The sequence below is a fragment of the Anabrus simplex genome, chromosome 2 (assembly GCF_040414725.1).
Source record: "Anabrus simplex isolate iqAnaSimp1 chromosome 2, ASM4041472v1, whole genome shotgun sequence".
NCBI lineage: Eukaryota > Metazoa > Arthropoda > Insecta > Orthoptera > Tettigoniidae > Anabrus > Anabrus simplex.
In genome coordinates, this window is record NC_090266.1 from 956663588 (window position 1) to 956686710 (window position 23123).

The 23123-nt window shown below is 39.0% G+C and overlaps 1 protein-coding gene across 1 annotated transcript in view; it reads right to left on the reverse strand.

The window, feature by feature from the left end:
* Positions 1-23123, reverse strand: part of LOC136864575 (lethal(3)malignant brain tumor-like protein 3) — a 399309-nt gene that overhangs the window by 52744 nt on the left and 323442 nt on the right. Inside the window, exon 15 of the mRNA XM_067141757.2 lies at positions 4352-4447. Coding sequence (XP_066997858.2) covers positions 4352-4447 — 96 coding nt within the window. The remainder of the gene's footprint in view (positions 1-4351; positions 4448-23123) is intronic.

The following is a 23123-nucleotide window of genomic DNA, read 5'->3' on the forward strand; positions in this document are numbered from 1 at the left end:
CTACTAAGTAAAGAAACAGGATAATTAACTGGCCTCTAAAATACCAACTTGAGAGGAGGCGAAGCTGCACTCCTAATACATTTTGTTTAAAACCTATTTGGCACTAGGCCGTTAATGCATGGGCTAATCCCATACTAAAGAGGTGACTTATATGAGAAGACAATTTACATTACGCTAGAATGGAAGAAACGGTTGAGAAAATAAGTTCACCTCAAAGCAATATGAGTGGGAGCTCGAGAGGGTTAAGCACTCTCTATCCCAATTTATAGTTTAAACAGATATAATTGATACCGAGTGTCTTTACATTTTAAGGGAAAGTTACATGGTAAGGCTTCGGACCTGCCCCGAGAGTTAAACTGCTGAGCTAGCAAGAAAAGAAGTTATTAAACGGCCATTACCTTGTGGATGAACTGCTGCCCGAAGAAAGAGGCGCTTCCCGCCCCCTGCTACGTACTTTACACACTGAAAGATGTTACTGAAGTGGCGCGGAGACCCGAAAATCAGCAGTTTATATACTCTTGCGGAAAGTTTGAGGCGTTTCAGGAATGAGAACACCCTCCCATAGGAATTTTATTGGCTAGGGTTAAGCAACATATCCAAGTTGAAGAAGATACACCTGATTGGTCATAAATTAATTAAAGAAATTCGGGATTGGCTAAATTCAAACCTGGCGGAAGGAAGGGGTTAATATTGCCAACATAAACAATAACTGAAAGAAATTTAACAAAGAACAAACTTATGAACACAAAATTTCTTCAAAAACATAGTTCTTTCACTTCGCACTAGGGTGCATAATTGTATTTCTTCAGTAGTGCCGTCTGGAAGAGAATGTCCACACTTCTTACTACAGGCAAAACAAAAATACATCGAAAACGACCCAGTTCAGAAACTTCAAAATTTGCAAGTAGTGACATTTTCTGAGAAACTAGAAAATTAACACAGTAGATAAAGTTCAGACTTCCTCCAGTAGAGGAGTTTCAACTGGCGCAAAGTTCGAATTAGCGACGTGGAGGTGTACCACCCGGTACAATTATTATTATTATCATCATCATCAATGTTTTCTAAACGCGATCACAAGTGGAAATATGACACTCGGTTGTTGTTTCAGCCTATTATGGAATTTTTATTTAGCTTTTCCTGAAAAGTATGATTTTCTTTAAGATTTTAACTTGTAAAATGATATCAGTTAATGGAAAGGGAGAGTGGTAAATTAAAATTATATGATTGGAGAGAACTGAAAAATACTTAGAATAATTTTTACAATTTGCTTTAAATCGCACCGACACAGATAGGCCTTATGGCAACGATGGGATAGGAAAGGACTACGAGTGGGAAGAAAGCGCCCGTGGGCTTAATTAAGGTACTTCTCCAGCATTTGCCTAGTGTGAAAATGGGAAACCACGGAAAACCATCGTCGGGGCTGCCGACAGTGGAGTTTGAACCCACTATTTCCAGAAAGCAAGCTCACATCTGCGCGGCCCTAACCGCATGGCCAACTCGCTCTGTCAATAATTTATTATGCTTGTATATAGTCCTATGAATATGACATTTAAGGGAATAATATTGTCGAAAGTAAAGGACTCATATGTTCACACGGTGTTGCACATCTAGCCTCTAAATTTTAGAAGGTATGAATGGGGACTGCCACACGTACTGTACCGTATGAAGGGAAAGCAACAAACTGTATGTACAGAGAATAATTCAATAGCTTTTAATATTATAAATACACACAAAAAGTGAAAAACGGAGCACAATTCCAGGCTATCATGCACATCTTTTCTTATTTTCTTTTTTGTACCAATTTGCTTTACGTCGCACCGACACACATAGCTCTTACGGCGACTATGGGTCAGGAAAGAGCTAAGAGTGGGAAGGAAAAGACTGAGGCCTTAATTAAGGTACAGCCCCAGCATTTGCCTGGTATAAAAATTGGAAACCATCTTCAGGGCTGCCGACAGTGGGGTTCAAACCCACTATCTCCCGAATGCAAGCTGACAGCTACGTGACCTAAAGCCTGCAGCCACTCGCTCGGTATCACGCAGATGATTTTTCTGGATACTCACTTTCAAAGGCATGGCCATTCAGTGAAAGGAAAATGCCATCCCTTATATTTGCTAAAACATTAATTTCAGTCTTCAAGGAAAGATCCAAAGAATCTCATTCACGCCAACAGGGAAATCAGTCTTGAAGTCAGCCCAAGTAGGCCAATTCACAAGTGTCATGAAAAGTATTATTTTATACGCACGGAAATTACCGTAATTTCAAGGAAACATACCTGTGAAATGATACACCACTGCCCTTTATGAACCCCTCTATGCAGCCATAAGCTGTACGGGAGACTGGCATTTTCTTTCAGAGAAGTATATACTTCAATTTATCGGGAAGCTCCAGTAGTGACAGTGCCAAACAATTCAGCTTTTGCCAAACAGCGCGCTCGTTCAACTTCGCACGTGACTGCAGCGCCAGTGCTACCTCTAGTGTATTATTTACTAACTCTATGCTGGTGTCCTCCACAATATCGCCATGCTCAGGTACAGATGATATCATGATGCTCGTCAATGCATTTAATTATTTTGAGCCCTTTTCATACTCTCCTCCATGAATCACATCTTTAGGGAGACTGCACTTACTGGGATGAATTTTTCCACAGAGAAGTATTTTCTTGTCCAATAGAATCCATGCCATGAAACACTTGTATATGTACCAAAACAAACCAAAACCAGAGCAAGCACTTCCAGAAACACCACTATATATTTTACAAAAATGAAACAATAAGAGAATGCTGACTGACAAGGACAAGCTGCTGCAACGGTTAAGCTACTAGCGATCCTTGCAGAGAGAATGTAATTTTTTACGGAGTGTTCACTGGATAAAATGAGGAAGCAGGTAAGTGGGAAGGCAGAGAGCACTGTAGATGGTAAAACAAACTTCTGCTATTTCCTCCATCTGATATTGTGTTAATGATTTTTCTTTTACTAGTGGTTTAACGTCACACTAACACATCAAAGGTTTTTGGTGACGCAAGGGTTGAAAAGGGCTAGGACTGGGAAGGTAGAAGCCGGGGCATTAATTAAGATACAGCCCCAGCATTTGCCGGTGTGAAAATGGGAAATGATGAAAAATCATCTTCAGAGCTGCCAATGTTTGGATTCGAACCCACCATTTCCTTAATGCAAGCCCACAGCTCTGCGACCCTAACTGCATGGCCAACTTGCTCTGTTTGTGACAATGATTCTGTAGTTGCCTGACCAGAAGTTTTGTGCTTTCTGCCAATGCACCTTACTTATATCAATGACATTTAACTTTAGTCTATCCACTCCTCTTATAAGATTCTCTAATCCATCACGATTCAGACTTTTAACGTTTCATGCTCCTATTTCGATGGCCTAGATTGAATACCTCGTATCTCAAAAAGTTCTTCCTATCCATTATTTCCCTTAAGACTGGTCACACTTCCCAGCCACACATGAATATGCAGTCCATCAGAACAATGTTCATTGGGTTTATTTTCCTATGCTGATGCGTAAAGGAAAATGAACCTTATACAATTAGACTGTAGGAGTCAGTAAATATGTTATGGAGACATACTTTCCTATAGTACGGTACGATAAGGTTCATTTTCCTTCACAAGTCGGCATAGGAATAAAGAACACAATGAACATTGTTCTGATGGACTGCGTATTCATGTGTGGCTGGGAGGCGTAACCAGTCTTAAGGGAAGTAATGGATAGGAAGAACTTTGTGAGATACGAGGGTTTTCATTCTAGGCCATCGATTTACAGAACAAGAACTATACAGTATATTAAACCAAAAAGTAAAAAAAAAGATAATGGTAATGTTTTCACATACTGCTAACTACTTTTACGGTTATTCCAAGGTGCCAGAAAATTTGTCCCACAAGAGTTCTTTACATGTCGGTAAATCAAATGACAGAAGACTGGCGTATTTGAGTACCTTCAAATAACAACACACAGATCTGAGATCAAACGCATGAACTAGGGTTCAGAAAGTCTGCGCTCTATCATCTGAGCCACTTAGCCCCCAGTATATCAAGTTATAACAGCGGAAAAGATTAGTATTGAGGGATCCTCAGAAAAGGAAAACAATACTGCAACTAATTTACACAGATTCAACAGGAAGGAGTTCTGGAATCATAATTAGTCCTTCCTTTCAGGTGTTGCTCATCTTTAATTTTATATCTACTAGATTTTGATAAACAAATTACAAGAAGGTTCTCACATGTTTCATAAATCTAGAATGGCACATATGTGATCATTGCATAGTTCTTTTTCTAGTTAAAAGAAAAGAAAAAACTACTCCCATCTCCAATAAAAATGTATGATCAACTTACCGCTCCTTGTCGTCTGCATTGGTATTTTCATACACACCACTGTCAGCAATATCCTCTAGGTTCGCTTTCAGTTCATTTAAACTGGAGCCATTACCACTGGAACAAGTAGAACAATTGATCATTTGTAAAGTGAAGCATTGCAAGAAAATTCCTCCGGATCATTTTGACAAAATCAGGCCAAAACAATAAAGTACTATATTACGATCATCAATGTGTTTTATTTATTTATTTATTTATTTATTTATTTATATATATAATTCATTCATTTATTTATTCACCTTTGCTGTATACTGTGAAACCTGCCCATAACCAGACTAAGTAGTCAGTGAAAATCTTTTCTTAATGGAATCCTGTGAAACTGACACTAAAATACATATACTTAAAACCATCCCATCCTGAAATCTGGGGAAGAGGGTGTGGTTGGGAATTTCCACTGCCTGAAAATAACTATTCATCTGAGTGATCACTCACTCTGAATTTGTCAGCCATACTTGCTGGAGAATTGTCAACGAACATGGAAGCCTTAACACAGCCTTATCAACCCCAAATCCTGCTCTAGAGATTAAGTTAAGCTAGAAAACATACATCAGTACATGTTAAAAATCACATCAAGAAATCAATTCACAGTGTGCACTTTCAGAAGGTACTAGCATAAGGCGCTTGGGAAAGGAAGACGCCATAGGGGAAGCAAAGGTGGGTCGAAAGTTTTTAACAACCAGTTTATCATCTGTAATTCATATTTACACAACTCAGCAACAAACTTTACAAAATATACAAACATTACAAACTTTGCAAAGAGCACACAAAGACCTGAAGACAAATAAATAAAATTCTCAAAAGAAAAATCTCCTACTGGAGCATACTTCAACTGATTGCAAATAAAGTTAATTCTGAATATATTATTCGATATGGATAGTGTTCTGTCAAAGATATTTTTCCCTCTCTTACATAAAGTATATAGAAAATAAAGAGAGTAAAGAGCATACTGGCCCAACGAAGAACAAAGTTAAAGTAGTAATGCCATACTGGCAATCAGAGCAAGGGTGCATACTGGGCCTCAAGCCCAGCACGTATACACAGCACACACAGAGATCACAAACACTTACCCATTCACATGCCCATTCAGTGCCAGAATCGTCAACCTTTCACTCCGATGCTTACAGTCCAGCAGCTTTGGGTTTGACAAGAACCCGTAACTAGACAAGCAAGTTGTCTGAGAAATAAAGGAAAAATTGAGAGATACACTGGATGCAGCCAACCAGCAAGACCCCCTGGATGCAGCCAACCAGCAAGACTACGTTTGAGGAGGGAACAACCAATATGGAAACAGAAAAAATAGCAACCAAATAACATTGCAAAATACATAATTGCGCAGGCGAACTTCATTCAAGTGTCTGTTTAGTGTCTCTGAGATACAGAAAATATTCAGGAGGTAATGTCTTGCCATGCTATGTTTGGAAATATTAACAGTAATGGAAGAGGGAAAAGGGAAATTAATAGCATTTGGGTAAATCTGGAGTAGGGAATCACTGGACAAATGGAAGAAATATTTTGAAAATCTTCTCACTGTGAAAGGAAATCTTTCTAATGAAATGTTGAACAACCAAGTTCACTGGAAGAAGAACAATAACGAGAATGAAAGTATTCTTGAAGAAGTGTAGAGGATGGTAAATAAACTACAGTCATAAAGCAACAGGAGTACATGAAATTAAACCTAAAATGGTGAAATATAGCAGGAAGGTAGGGATAAAAAAGACTTCATAGAAAAATAGGGTTAGCATGGAATAAGAGTAAGGTACCATTTGGTTGCACGGAAGCAGTAATTGCATCTATCTATAAACAAGGGAACAGGAAGGATTGCAACAACTAACCAAGGTGTTTCTTTGAATAGTATACCAGGCAAAGTATTTGGAGACATTTTGGAAAGGAGGGTGCGATTAATAGTGGACAGTAAATTGGAAGAAAACCAATGTGTCTTCCAACGACATAGGGGCTGTCAGGACCAGATGTTTAGCACGTGTCAAGTGTTTGTGCTCGCTCATGAAAATATTGTAAGTTTTGTTAATTCTACACGAGTATCTTTTGGTTCAATTCTTGAATACTCATTCTTCTAAGGATTCTACTAAAATTTGAATACCGAGCTTGATAGCTTCAGTCGCTTAAGTGCGGCCAGTATCCAGCATTCGGGAGATAGTGGGTTCGAGCCCCACTGTTGGCAGCTCTGAAGATGGTTTTCCGTAATTTCCCATTTTCACACCAAGCAAATGCTGGGGCTGTACTTTATTAAGGCCATAGACGCTTCCTTCCCACTACTAGCTCCTTCCTGTCCTATCGTTGCCAAAAGACCTATCTGTGTCAGTGTGACGTAAAGCAACTTATTACAAACTATCCACTTCATGTCCATATCGATATGACAATCTAACAATCGAAGATATATTTAGCCACCTAATAGATACCTTTATTTGCCTTTGGTAATTTTATTAAATCATTAACAGTACATGTTTCGACTGCTTTGCAGTCATCATCTGCTGTACTTACATAAACTTAGGTGTAATTAAGGTAAAAGTACACACAATGTATGTTCTCTTTTCCGTACCGTTTAGTGTTCAACCAGAAAATGCACCCCAGAATTTACAGCTGGAACTTTCAGAGTTAATATGTGACACACGGCTGAAGCAAGAGAACAAAGAAAGGGACATTATTGACTTTTACTGAACACTTATCCCATTACGCTTCCCACAACTCAGAAAGTTTGCGGCAGAAATCCTGTGAATCTTTGGAAGAACTTACACATATGAACAGTTCTTTTCCAGGAAGATCAACAAATTTTTCAATTCCGATCTCCACTAACAGACATACATCTCAATGCAATAATGAAAATAGTGTCTGCCAGCACGATCAAGCCTGACATTGACCGTATTATTGCTAGCAAATGTCAGCAGGGCTCACAAAATCAGTGAACATAAATGGGTCACTTTTAGGCAACCCTTCTTTTTTCCCCAGAGGAAGTGAAACCATAATGCCCAGGGTGTAGACGAGTGCATCACACCTTTATTTTTTCAACGAGATTTCTCTTAATGTATCTTGAACATGTCAGAATTTGATTCTTCGTTTAATATTTGGTTAATGTGTGTAGTATTTAAGTAGCCTACAATCGTATTGTCTTTATAATATATCAATAATGTGTTAATTATTATTTAATGTAAATTAAACACAGACGGTGCCTTATTCTTCTTTTTTTTTTCATGGAGCCTCTAAATATTAGTTCCTAATTAGCGTCGACCTCTAAGATCTTTTGCTATCATGTTTTTCCTTCATTCCCACCTAGATATACCTGTTCCCTTCACAAAGCTGCACGTTGTTCTTATTGGGTCTTCTTGGATTTTTTCTCTCTTCACCTGGTAGTCCTAGAGTGGAGAGTCTGATTCTACCCAGCGCCTCACGTTCGAAAAGTATGTGTTCAGCTGATTCCTCTGGTTCATTGCATTTCCTACATATGTTGTCTCTTATTACTCCAGTTCTACGTAGGTGTTATTTCAGATGGCAGTGTCCTGTCAACAGTCCTACTACCCATCTTATATTTTCTCTGCTGAGTTTCAACAGTTCCTTGCAAGCCTGCATCCTGGAGTAATTTTCCAGTTTTCCATTTGTTTCTTTTGTACCCATTTTCCTATGTAGTGTCGGGCTTGTCCAAAGGAAATCCTGCATTCAGGTTCTGGGCCTACAAAATGTGTTTCTGCCCCTTTCCTTGCTAGTTTATCTGCCTTTTCATTTCCTTCTATACCAGCATGCCCTGGTCCCCATATTATTTTGACAATGTTGTACTTTGAGAGCTTCAGGAGAAGTGAGTGGCAATACCAGACAACTCTGGATATTATCCGGACTGCCTCTAGTACCTTAATGGCCACTTGGCTGTCCATAAAAATGAAAATGTTCTTATTCCTATAGTTCATTTTCAAATTTTCTTCAAGACATATTGTGATAGCTATCATTTCAGCTTGAAAGATTGTAGTGTGTCTGCCCAGGTTCATCTGGATTGATCTCTCAGGTGTTCCCCTGTTGATCCCTCCTTCTGTGCTATCCACAGTCTTTGAGCCATCAGTTCACCACACTATATCTTCTTTTTCTGTTGATATCCCAGTCTTCTTTGAGAAATTTTTCTGCACTTATCTAAGCTGCTAATATTCTTCGACATCATCAATATGTACATTTAATACCAATAGATTAAAAAATTAAAATTACAGAAAACCATCCTAAAGATAACAATTCACTACAAGAAACAAGCGAAATAATTAACTTTCTCGGAACAAACTTTAACCAAAACAGTTTTACATTCAATGGCAAAATTTAATGTCAAAAGGAAGGGTTAACTACGGGATTACTATTATCTGGTATAATAGCAAACTTTGAACAAAATTTCTTAATCAACCAGCATTCTAAAGGAATCCTACACTGGACTAGAAACAGATGATAATGATGTCACAATGGCACAACAGTTATTAACCACACTAAATTCCTTACACAAGTCAATCACATTCACAATGGAACCAGAAACTAACAAGCAAATCAACTTTTTGGGCATCACAATCAGTAGGAGTAAGGACAACCTGTCACATAAAATATACAGAAAACCCACTCAGACTTCACACACAATAGGCAACAAATCCAACCAACAAATTTTCTGGACTGAATACAATGATACACAGAGCAATTTCCATACCAACTAATACAACAGATTTCAATGATGGGGCAGACTGAGTAAGCCAGGAGACAGAGCGCTGGCCTTCTGTGCCCAACTTGGCAGGTTCGACCTTGGCTCAGTCCAGTGGTATTTGAAGGTGCTATAATATGGCAGTATCATATTGGTAGATTTGCTGGCATGTAAAAGACTATGCAACAAAACTCTGGCACCTCGGCATCTCCGAAAACAATAAAAATGTAGTTAGTGGGACATAATACCAATAACATTAATATTATTATTACTTCAATGATGAAATACAATTAATAGAATAAATTATGGAAGAAAACCAACCTCCTCCTGATACAGTAGATAAATTATTAAATACACAGAGGAAAAACACCAGAAAAATCACACACAAAAAATAAACTGGCCTCAACTACGTGAACAAAAAACATGTACAAAAGTCTAAAAGTAGCCTTTAGAACAAACAACACACTGCAAAGACAAATCAGCAAATGCAAATTAAACAAAAAAGACCTTTTCTCCAAATCAGGATTTATGAACTCAAATGTCAAAACCCAAACTGCAACGCCACGTATATAGGCCAAATGAAACGTAAATTCTACACCAGATACAAAGAACACAAAAATGAATCAAAATAAATCAGACAAAATCAGCATTCAGCGTTCGGAGACCACAGATACGATAACAATACCACTTTCGAAGACATCACCACAGATCTAAAAAATTTTACACATTGAAGATAAAAGCAAATCATTGAACACTAAAGAAGCTATAGAAATTTAAATCACAAAAAAAGAGCCAACCAAACCAACCTCAGCAATCACACACATTTAAAATATTCCCCTCCCCTTGTGCTACTTAATATTCGGAAAACACTTCACATTTTTTCATTAGCGCTTAATGAATCCCACACGAGGCTACTCTGGCACTAAATGTCTGGAATGTAGGTTAGGATATTCTTAACTGTACTAAATTCTACTAAATTCTATGAACTGAGACAGTGCTCTCGCCACTCAAGACGTTTTTGTAGGTTATTATTTATTACTAAAAATAAAATAAAAAATAATGTGTTACAGGATACTCCTTAAATTCAATTCTACACTTTTATTTCACCAAATCATAATCATGCTTTTACTCCGTAATACACGCCGGGCTGAGTGGCTCAGACGGTTGAGGCGCTGGCCTTCCGACCCCAACTTGGCATGTTCGATCCTAACTCACCCGGTGGTATTTGAAGGTGCTCAAATACGTCAGCCTCTTGAGTGTAGATTTACTGGCACTAAATGAACTCCTGTGGGACTAAATTCTGGCACCTTGGCATCTCCGTAAACCATAAAAGTAGTTAATGGGACATAAAGCAAATTATTATTATTATTATTATTATTATTATTATTATTATTATTATTATTATTATTATTATTATTATTATTATTATTACTCCCTAATACACAAACAGACATTATAAAATGACCAAACAGCACTTCCTTTCCCCCCTCTCCACTGAACAGAGTTACTGCAGGAAACATTCTTCCCCCCCCCTACATAACCAACCAAACCACTCTCAACAATCACACACATTCATAAAATTACCCCGTACTTACTTAATTTTCATACAACATTTCACACTTTCTACATTACCGCTTAATGAATCCCACAAGAGGCTAACCTGATGCTAAATGTCTGGAATCTGGATTAGGGTATTTTTACCTGTACTAAAATCTCTGAATTTAGGCAGTGCTTTTGGCACTCAAGACATTTTAGTAGGTTATTATTTATCACTAAAAATAATCTCTTACAAGACACTCTCTAATTCAATTCCTCTTTTTTTTTTTTCATCAAAATCATTAGCTTGCATTTACTCCCTAATACACAAAAATACATAAGATCACAAAGAAGCACTTCCCCTCCCCTCTCCACTGAACAGAGTTAATGCTTACAACATTCCCTCAGCTTCCTACTTCCCCTTCACTCTCTCAACTGAACAGAGATTTTGCCTACAGAACTTCCCTCACACCACTACATAGCAATGATACTGGAGCAAGGGAACTGGCTACAGTCCAAACGCAGTCATTGGAGGTAACGGACGATTAGCAGCTTCGAAAAGTACAGAAAACTTTCTCAAAAGTTACTAAGGTGACAGTGGAGGACCACTACAGTACACTCATAATTTACCTCACTTGTTGATAACACCACCAATTCACAGTCACTGACAAGTTTATGCAATATAAACAATATTGTACATATATGTGCATGATTTAAAGTGATCTGTACCGGGCGAGTTGGCTGTGCGGTTAGGAGTGCGCAGTTGTGAGCTCGCATCCGGGAGACAGTGAGTTCGAATCCCACTGTCAGCATCCCTGAAGATAGTTTTTCGTGGTTTCCCATTTTCACACCAAGCAAATGCTGGGGCTGTACCTTAATTAAGGCCACGGCCGCTTCCTTCCCATTCCTAGGCCTTTTGTGTTCCATCGTCGCCATAAGACCTATCGGTGTCGGTGCGACATGAAGCAAATAGAAAAAAGGTGACCTGATAGAATCTGAAGATATTCTTGTAGAACAAAACATGTCATTCTTTGTTTAATAGTGCATAATTTTTTTAATGTTATAATGCTGAGGTGCCAGAATTTAGTCCTACAGGAGTTCTTTTAGTGCCAGTAAATCTACAATCATGAGTTTTTGAAAAGCTTTAAAGTAACATTATTACAGGCAATCAAAGGCATATTCATTGACAATCCTGCAGCAGTAAGAATTTATATTAGAATGAGTTCTTGGTTCAAAGTAGTTACAGGGGTTAGACAAGGTTGTAATCTTTCACTTGTGTTGTTCGTAATACACAGTACATGGATCATTTACTGAAAGGTATAAAACGGCTGGGAGAGATTCAGATGAGTGGTAATTTAGTAAACTTAGTAAACCAACAACTTGGTCTTAATGGCAGACTGTGCTGAAAGTCTGCAAGGTTTAAAAGAGGTGCAGCAAGTACAATATGAAGGTTAACATTTCCATGGCTTAAGTGATGTCAGTTAGGAAGAAACCTAAGAGGACTGGATGTCAGGTAGGAAACATAAAACTAAGATCTAGGTAAATCAAGATGTAGCAAAGCTAATGTCATAAAATTGCAGCTGCCATCACCAATATTCTGCAAGAAAGGAGGGAGTTCTCATACCAAATTATCATTTACATCGATCTGTTTTCAGACAGACTTTGCTATACGGACGTGAAAGGTGGGTAGACACTCAGGATATCTTATTCATAAGTTGGAAGTAACAAGGATGAAGTAGCAAGAATGATTGCTGGTATAAGCAGGTGGGAAAAATGGCAAGAGGGCACTTGAAATGAGGTGAGGAAGAATAAGTTAGAAATGAAATTGATGGATGAAGCCGTGTGTATAAACCTTTTTTGAAAGTGGGGTCATGCCAGATTAATGGAAGAGGAGAGACTACCCAAGAAAGTAATGGACTCAGCAATGAAGGGTGAGAGAAGCAGAGGTGACGATGATTAGACTCAGTTTTTAATGATTTAAAGGTAAGAGGTGCAGAACTACTTGCTATTTGCTTTACATCGCACCGACACAGATAGGTCTTATGGCGACAATGGGACAGGAAAGGCCTAGAAATAAGAAGGAAGCGGCCGTGGCCTTAATTAAGGTACAGCCCCAGCATTTGCCTGGTGTAAAAATGGGAAACCACGGAAAACCATCTTCAGGGCTGCCGACAGTGGGGTTTGAACCCACTATCTCCCGGATGCGAGCTCACAGCTGCGCGCTCCTAACCTCATGGCGTGCAGAACTAAACAAGGCCACAGAACTAATTGCAAGTACCTAGGGGATAGTGGAGGCATGTAGTAAATTCACAGAGGCTTGCGGACTGAATGCTGGAAGGCATAACAGTCTGTAATGAAGATGTATGCATTAGAGCTGTGGAAAATGAATTGTAGATTCATTCAAACTCACATATCTGGACGTCATAGGTAAACTAATGTCAATGCAAAAAAAAAAAAAAAAGATTTTGAGGTTTTAAATGGTTTATTTGTACACTTTTGTATGTGTAGGTTTCGCAGGAATGAAGATAAACTGAGTGATACTACTGTATGTGTAAGGTAAACCCAGCGACAGACAATGGTAAGGGATCATACAACAGTACAACCTTATGTCGTCCGACACACACTGTATCACATTGGCTCTTATGATAGTTTACCATGGTCATAACTGTTGATTTGACCTGCCTTAAAGGTAGCAAAATATGTGTCTCAGCAGCTTCCTTTTTTTTTTTTTTTTTTTGCTAGGGGCTTTACGTCGCGCCGACACAGATAGGTCTTATGGCGACGATGGGATACGAAAGGCCTAGGAGTTGGAAGGAAGCAGCCGTGGCCTTAATTAAGGTACAGCCCCAGCATTTGCCTGGTGTGAAAATGGGAAACCACGGAAAACCATCTCAGGGCTGCCGATAGTGGGATTCGAACCTACTATCTCCCGGATGCAAGCTCACAGCCGCGCGTCTCTACGCGCACGGTCAACTCGCCCGGTGAGCAGCTTCTTTCTGCTCTCCTGTAAAGTTAGTGAAATGTAATTTACAATAGTTTACCTCTGACATCCAGATATAAGCGATGAGTCTCGTTAAAAATTTCAAAATCTAGACTTATTCAAAGCTTCCTGCTTAAGCACTTGTGTCTGTGTGTTTGAAAGAACCAAATTCGAAAAGACATTCAATTCTGCAGAACAAATGAGCATACCGAACTGTCCAGGCTGTCTGATCACAATGAACAGAAACGAGTCTGGGGAGAATCTAACAGCTCTGAAACTCAGCAAGTGCTTAACTGATTAGTACGCCGTTGCCATATGCACTGGTTCTCAGCACATCTTTACAGTCCAGCCTTCATCTTGGTGCCGTCGCTGCATATAACACTTATTATGTACAAATGTGAAGCAGAAACCAGGCATCAACTTGCAGTTTGATCACCTACTCAGTGATTGCACAACCAATTGGACTGGCATACCGAGTCTGTTATTGAGTTTAGGTTGACACACAGAACTCATTGTTCAAACTGATCGAACAGTAATGAATCTGGTTCAAGTCTGTCCAGACTCATACATTTATCAGTTCTCACTGTTTGTTCTAGCAGCAGGATTGTTCTCTGATTAAACTAGCTGAGTAATAGAGTTGGAGATGTATAATCTGACGGAATGAGCTCAGATTTGTTCACTGCACAGCTCTCGTATGTATGTACCATATACACAGTGGGCAAAATAAAACTGTCTGGAAAATATTTGTAAGACTGGTGCGGAATTGACCCTTGTTAATGAACAGAACTGCCCATCACAGGAAATGCTGGAAACAGTGATTCTGATGAACCAATCGGTTGCTGTCACGTGTATGTGTGTGCGCATCTCCCAAGTACGTTGCTCTGTCTTTACATGTAAGTGAGCAAGAAGAGCAGATATATTTAGTGACAAGATGAATGCAACACAAAATGGTGCCAGCAATAAAGCAGCAGGTGTTCATTGTCAAGTGTTATGTGAAGCACTATTTGTGGAAAGCCTGTGCTGAACTGTTCGTGCAAGTGTTTAAAACTGGAAGTGGCAAAACCTCCAGCAAAGTCTGCAATGCAAAACCTATTCGCAAATTGGCACAAAACGGGCTCTGTATTGAATAAAAACTGTAACTATTGGAAAAGTTACCAGAGTTTCACCCCAGTGTAGCAGTGGGCTCATCAGTTTACGACTGAAAAAGCCTAAAGAGCTTCAATGGTTTTAACATTTGCAATTGATGAAATTAAATTATGGTTTCCTTCTAGGAACCTTATTTTTGATGAAGGAATGTTTGCTGTTATGACAAGTGAACTGCAAGTAAATTGATACACTCAACTTGGTCTTCTAACCACTCAACTCCGTCCCGACTGTGATATTTGTGATGTTCACACAAAGTCTAGATGCCACTACGGTCACAGATTTCAGAAAGAAAGAAAACTACTAATGATTTTAAGTGTGATTTGCCTGTTCACAGTGAAGTGGGAAAGACAAATGATAAAAGATGTTTTCGTGAACCATAACATTTCGGAATGTCTTGTTATCTCATTAGTGTATCGAGTAAAGAAAATATTAAGCAGGCAATATGTAACACAAAGGGGTCCCAGAATCTGGTTAGGTGAATTCATCTTGGAGATATCAGGAAAAACTTACATCTATTTCTTACTGATCACACGAAAATATTGTAGGTGCCCTCAGAGAAATATTCAACTACAGTGACTGATGTAGGGTGCATATTCATGATGGTTTTAGATGGTGACATGGTTTAGAAAATTGTGGAAATTCAATATTGCTAATACCCAGTGAAAGGGGACAAAATATGGAAGGAATAAATGGTCAGGCCAGACATAAGCCCTACAATCAGTCACTCCTGGGCTGTTAGGAAAAATATATATAGATCATCAAAGAAAGCTACAAACAGGTAAAGAAAATTAAAGACAATCTCTTAAAACATTTAAAAGCAAGTTAAACATATACTGCAATAGCTGCAGTATCCGTCGTCGATGGGACAATCACTTAGCTTGTCCACCCCTCATATTATTCCCCAGATTTTGAGGCACATTAGTGGGCACGCCACTCCATGTCAGCAGCTCCCTGCACTGCAGAACAGCAGCAAGGACAGCACTTCACTCACTTTATCCGTGCATGATGTGAGATAAAAATTAAAATTAAGAAAATTAGTAATAAACAATTAAAAAATAAGCTCATACCGTATGACAGGAGATGTTGGAAATTTTCTCCTCCTACATCCAAACATTTCTGGCATTGTCTCAGGAAACTCTGATTTATACACAAGTTCGTCTTCTGTAATTGAGGCTGTTTCTCTCAGGATATATTCTTTCAGTTCGTCCAACGCGTGAGGGTTTCTCACATACACGTTATTTGTTAAGCTCCCCCATAAATAAAAAGCACGAACAGGTGACATCCACAAGTCCGTACTAATAACACGGTCTTAAAAAATTTCCTCAATTAAGTTTAATGTGTCATTAGCTGTTTGCGCGGTGGCAGAGTCTTGCTGAAAATATCCATTTCGACAGTCAGTGTCAGTTAGTTCGTAAAAAAATGGTTTCAGTATATTATTCCTGTATCTTTGTGCATTAATTATGCTCTGAAAAAAGATAGCTCCTATAATTCTGTATCTATACACTGCGCACCATACTCTGATCCATTCGTCATGTAGAGGAATTTCGTATATGTGATGGGGGTTTCCTGTAATCCAATATCTGTTATTCTGTGTTGAAACATACCTGTGTAAATGGACCCATGCTTCGCCAGAGAAAAATATTACGTGTGGATCAATTATTTTGCAACATCCAATTACAAAAATGTACCCGCTTATCATGATAACGTGGATGCAGTTCGTGTACTACAGTTACCTCGTATGGTTTCAATTTTAACATTTTTGTAGCCTGCCATGCTGAGCTCTTTAAAACCCCAGCTTCTTGTCCAAGTCGTCATAGGGATTTTGTAGGCGTATGTTCTAAACTTTCTGCAATTTCATTTACTTTTTCCTCATTAAGTACATGTTTTTACCACTTCAGTTCTTATCGAATAAAGAATCAGTTCCTCTCAATTTGTTCATGAGTTTACGCATGGTCTCTTTATGTGGAGGGCGTACACCTGGAAATTTTGTTACTATTCACCTAGCAACTTCCCTACAAGACTCTTTTCACATAATTATCGTACATAAATACCCTTTCCTCTACTGTGTACACATGTGGAAGTGTTATGAGAATTATACCCCGAAGTAACACTTCACAACTCTAGAACAGTTAGAGCAACAGATCAACACTTAATGCATACGGACCTGAACTGCGAAATGCGGGCATCCCCGTGTTGTCGCTGCGCTGTGTAACGGGAAGTGATGAGTCTATTGGAGGGGGGTGTGTGGCAGATAAGCTGGGCGCGCCTGCCGGCCAACCGATGAGAGAAACTCACTGTATGTACCCTACCGCTCATTAATTTCAATACATCTAACCATTTACAGCTAATTCCTGTAGATACTGTTAATACCATGGTTACGCTCTAGTAAGCAAAGAAACAGTACAACACTTGTTAACATGCCAGGTTTGTGTGTTTGCTTTCTTCTAGATGCAATATTACCCCAAAAGAATATTGTGTACATAAACAATAGATACATGAACTGGTATATTTGTTTACCAATTTGTCGGCTGAAGGCCCATTCAATGCACCTCTGTTGTTCCCCGTGATGTTGTGATATCTGCAGTGTAATTCAAGCGTTGCTAAGATGCATACCATTTTGTTCCTGCATTTCAGTTTCGTAGTGACAGGTGACAGTTTGCACGTTGTTATTGTGACTCCAAGTGTGTAGATATCCATAGAAAAACGTGCTGGAACTGCAGCACTCAAACAAGCAGGTTTATCAATTCGTCAAATTGCGCAAAAAGTAGCATGTCTATACGGGGAGTGCAATCCACCCTTCACCGCCAGACAACAGGTAGCAATAAGGACAGACCATGACCAGGACAACCTCATAAAACAATTAAAACTGATGATAAATTCATCAGAATTATTAGTAAGAGAAATGGGTTCAAAACAGTGTCACAAATTCGCGCAGAATTGGTAGGAATGAACAAGGAACAAATATTTGTTGCAACAGTAAAAAGCAGACAGATGGAAGCTCAAAAAAGGACATGTGGCAGCAAGGAAACCATTTCTGAAGCCCATAGATAAAATGAAGAGACTCGAATGGGGTAGCAAACATCGCAATTGGACACATGAAGGGTGGAAGAAAGTGTTATTCAGAGATGAATGGAAGTTTGATATTTTTGGACCAAGAAGGAGGGTGTTTGTTTGCCGATGTGAAGGAGAAAAGGTGGCCCATGAGTACGTTCTACCTACAGTTAAACACGGTGGGGTTCTATTATATTTGGGGATATTTTTCAGGAGGTAGATTTGGAGTCATTGTGAAAATAGAGGAAGTATGGGTCAGAAGCACTACCACCGCATATTTTAGTATCATACAATAACAAGTGGATTGCGCTTAATAGGAAAGGTGTTCATCGTACAACTGGACATCGGTCAGGGTTCTGTAAGAAGAACATTACATCAAAGGAAAAACAGAAAGTACTGAAATTATGGTCTGGCCATCCCAAAGCTCGGATTGTAATGCTATTGAAATGGTCTGAGATGAAGTGGGCAGATGTATCAGGGAAGTTCATATATCCAGCAAGGAACATCTCTGGAACGTTTTTAAGGATGTGTGGAATCATATAGACTCAAAATTCCTACAGAAACTGATTGACCGCATGCCTCGAGTTTGTGAGGCAGTCATTGAATCCAAGGGAGGATACTTTGATGAAAATATAATTATTCTGTTTGTATTATATATCTTTAAGATGATATAATTATATTTTTGGTGAAATAAATTTTGTTTTGTGTTCATATATGAAATACCAGATTACAGTCATGGTGTACTGAAATTAATGAGCAGTAGGGTATGTGTGTGTATTATTGCTGATCATAAATTGATCTCTTCTCTCCCATATCAAAGAGAGCCAAATATCAAGTTAATATTAAAAAAAACCAAAAAAACACTGACCAATGTATAAAAACTAAAACATTGCAGAAACAAGAGTTACGTTATTGGCTCTTGGACTTAACATTCCTACGACTACCAATGATAGATCCCTTATTTTTGGCTGTATCAGAAGAAGAGTAGAACAAAAAATAGCCAAGAGATATTTTGGTGTATTTTCGTGAGAGAGATACATTGAGTTTTATGGTTCAGGCCACTTCTGAAGCAACCCCTTCTGGTGAAATTTCAACAGCAACTTACAGCTAAGATCCTACTTGACCTATTATAAACTGAAATACCAAGTTTCATTATAATCCACCCATCCATTTTCGCCCTGATTACAGACACATAAGAATATTCAACTGAACTCGACATAGGACATTACCAATGATGTCAGTATTCTTGTCAGAATACAGTATTAACCAACTGGAACGTCACATTTCAAAGCAATTCGATCATATGAAATGCTCGATCAAATGAGAAACTGCAGGTTTCTCACTTTTCACGAACAGTACTATGCTCGCATTCTAACAGTACCAAGTTCTAGAGCTGGAATGACCCTGTCACAGACAGAGGTGAACATTGGTCTGCCATTTTCCATACATTGTGCATACTCCCCAGTCCTATCAGCAGCTGATAGTAGGGAACGAATAGCTGGAATACTATGATGAACCGGTGTGTCACATACCAGTAATTATGAAAACATGTATGAACCACAGAAATGGCATGCTACAAAAGAAAGGTATCTTTCACTTCCCAGCTAGTTCCCGCAAATATTCAAGCAGGCTGTTCTACTGGGCATGCAGCAGTAATGCCATCTATTGGAGATGAGTGGCAGTGGAAAAGACAAAGCACATAACAATCAACAGTCAATGTACTGTTATTGTTGATTAATTTTATGGGCTTTTGACATTGCAGGCCTTCATATTTAAATTTCTTCCAACTCTGTGATATTAGATTATCCAATGTAAAGGTAGTCCTTTGTCCTTTCACGGCATTCTTTCACAATATATATTTTTTTTCATTTTCATAGTCACCTTTACAATTTCTCTTGCCGATATGGGCTGATGACCACATGGTTTTTCATCTTAAGACGATCATGATAAAAACAACCACCACCACCGATACCCTGTGTTGACATGGACTAAGCAACAAAAGTCTAAATTCATGAATATCTTTTATCATAGCTGGTATGGTAAAACTGCATAAGACATTAATGATCAGAAATTGCATTATCTATAACTTTTGTTAGGTATGTAGTGTACCATTAGGACCATTAATCAGAGGTGTCTACCTCCGAGGCAAATGGTTAAACAAAACTATGTTATTATCAAGCACTAAATTTTAAATGAACAAGAGAAGAAAACATTTTCCTAAAATACAGTATTATAGAATTTACTCTAACAATTTTTCTGTTAAACACACAGCTCATCCTTAATAAATTTATATTATTTACAAAGTTCTACTCATAATATCTTCTGTACTTACAAACATAATCAACTCATATACAGTATGTGGAATTACTTCAAATAATACTATACAACTGCTATAAGATTAAAATTTAGGTTGCATTTTAAAAAAAACCATTTTGGTACTTCACAATATAACATGAGAGTAACTTGGTCTATGAGTGTTTTGAAGACGAGCAAACATTTTAAATAAATTGTAACTTGATAAGCAAGTGAGGTTCCGCAATACGAGCGTCACGTGTGCCTACGTTTTCCCCTCCCCTGTGCCTTTGTTGAATGGATGAACAAGGTCTTTGGTCCTGTTGTGAAGAAATACTTTTCAGAAATTAATCTTGCTGCTCAAAGTCTTGCTGGTTATGGACAATGCTCCTACTCATCCACCAGGCCTTGAGGTCTTGAGGACAACTTACTGGAAGAATTAAAGTTTGTTAAAGTTATGTTCCTCCCAACACTACCCACTACTCCAACCTATGGATCAGCAAGTCATTTCGAACTTCAAGAAGCTATACACCAAAGCACTATTTTAGCGATGCTTGGAAGTGACCGAAGGAACAAACCTTACCCTCCGAGAGCTTGGGAGAAATCATTTCCCCATCGTGAACTGCCTGAAGATCACGACAAAGCCTGGGATGGAGTCACCAAGAGAAATCTTACTTCCGCTTGGGGAAAGCTGTGGCCTGACTGTGTACTTAGACGTGACTTTGAGGGGATTGTTGGTGACAATGAGCCGCTGATTGTCAATGAAATTGTGCCGTTACAGAAGACTGTAGAGCTGACGTGGACATTCAAGAGCTGGTGGAAGAACATAACCAGGAAATGACCACCAACGAACTGATGGACCTGCATCGTGAGCAACAGGAGGAGGGGGTTATGGAGGAGATCTCGTCTGGGGAAGAGGAGTAGGAAAAGTCAGTGGAATCTCTCACTTCAACTGAGATTCGGGATAAGTGCAAAATGTAGGAAACGGTGCAAAATTTTGTAGAAAAACACCACCCGAATAAGGCTGTGGCAGCAGGAGCGATGAATCAGTTCATTGACAATGCAATGTCACATTTTCGTGAAATCCTAAAAAAGAGGCGAAAGCAACAGTCATTGGACAGGTTTCTCGTTAAAGTTGCACAGAAAGAAAACAATTCCAGTGAGCCAACAGATAGCAGTGATTCCGTTAGTGAAATTCGTGCTACACAGTAACTCTTCTCATGTCATTTCCTGTCTAACTCACACCAAAAATGATTCAATTGTATGGTAAAGTGCATTTTAATTTGTATTGCCTTATATTTTGTTTCAGAAATGGTATGCAAATAAATATTTTTGTGTTGTGGACGAATCATCCGTGTTTCAATTGTTTCTTAGGGGAAAACTTGTTTTGATACACGAGCGCTTTTGATTACAAGCATGTTGCCAGAACGAATTATGCTCGCAATCCAAGGTTCCACTGTAATTGATAATTAAATTAGGTCTCCTCATAAACTAGCATTTCATCCTGTGTGAATTAAATTATTAAATTAAATTATTTAAAGCCTAGATTGTAATGCTTTATTCCCAACTTTATATAACAATTTTCATTAAACTTTGTTCAGCCATTTTCTCGTGATGCGCGTACGTATGTATGTACAAACGTGAGATGACTGAAAATTAAAAACTGAATTTCCTTCTTAGTGTGAACACGACCAATACAAAATACAATTTTTTTAAAAAAATTCTGAGCAATGTACAGACAAAACATTTATTACATATTGAACCTGGAATGCGGTTCACATGAAGCCAAGTCGTGAGCGCGTGTATAAAGAGCATCAATTTATCTCTCAAACTGATTTGGGAATGCAGCGAGCAAGCAACCTAGTGTTGAGGGGTGCAAACAAGATCAACAGAGGTTTATAACAGCTGATACAGGAAAACAGTATATCGTCTTTTTTAATTTGTATGACACCGTACACTTTATCAAATGGTGATTAAATATTACACCAGTGATTTACATAACATCGTATGAACCTCAGACAAGGAATGAGGAATGTGCGAGACTATGATCTAGACATTTCCACATTACATGGCTAACAACCAAGCCAAGTTCGAAACCTGCTTGCATCACCTGAGGCGGAGCTGTGCTAAGCAGTTACGGGTTGATTTAAAGTTAGTAGTATCTGGGAAACCTGCGAGTGCAAGTTGAGTAATATCTTATAGCAAGATCTTAGTGGAACTTGGATTGGACAATTTTCTGATATATTTTATTAGTTACAGTGAGAATATTTCTGTTCCTAAGTCGACTAACCATCAAAATGGAATTATTACACTTAAGAAAATGGAAATTGCAACACCATGAAGGCATTGGTCGGTTGTGTTGATTTTGAAGATATGGAACGATGCCATGTAGGTATGTAAACGATCAAAGTTTCAGACCCATTGGATTGTTGCTACAGGTCTCCCCACATGATTGGTCGCGGAGGAATCAACTCCAGTATACGGACTCTGGTGTAGCGTAGTTGACTTGCAGTCTGTGCAATGAAGTGTTCCGTCAAACATGCCTCGACGACAGAGAAGAGCACGCTATCAACAACTGTCGCCGTTTGAGAGGGCTCGGATAATTGGGCTGTGTGAGGCTGGATTATCACTAAGGATTGCCGCTGCACGTGTTGGCCGACAGGCATCTACGGTACAACGTGTATGGCAGCAGTGGTCAAATGAAGGTACCCACACTCTTAGACCTGGCACAGGCCCAGCGCGACAGACAACTGCGAGAGAGGACCGCCGCATCATTCGGATGGCACGGATGGAACCCCATGCAACAGCAGCGCAAATTCGAGCAGCTGTGGCACCCCATGTTACGCAACAAACAGTTGGTAATCGCCTGTGTGCAGCTGGCTTACGAGCCCGTGTCCCTGCAGAAGGTGTTCCATTGACCCCACAACAGCGACATGTAAGGCTGGCCTGGTGTCGAGGAAGATCGACGTGGGTTGATTAATGGCATAGGGTCGTCTTTAGTGATGAATCACGCTTCTGTCTTGCCCGCAGTGATCGCCGGAATCATATGCGCCGAA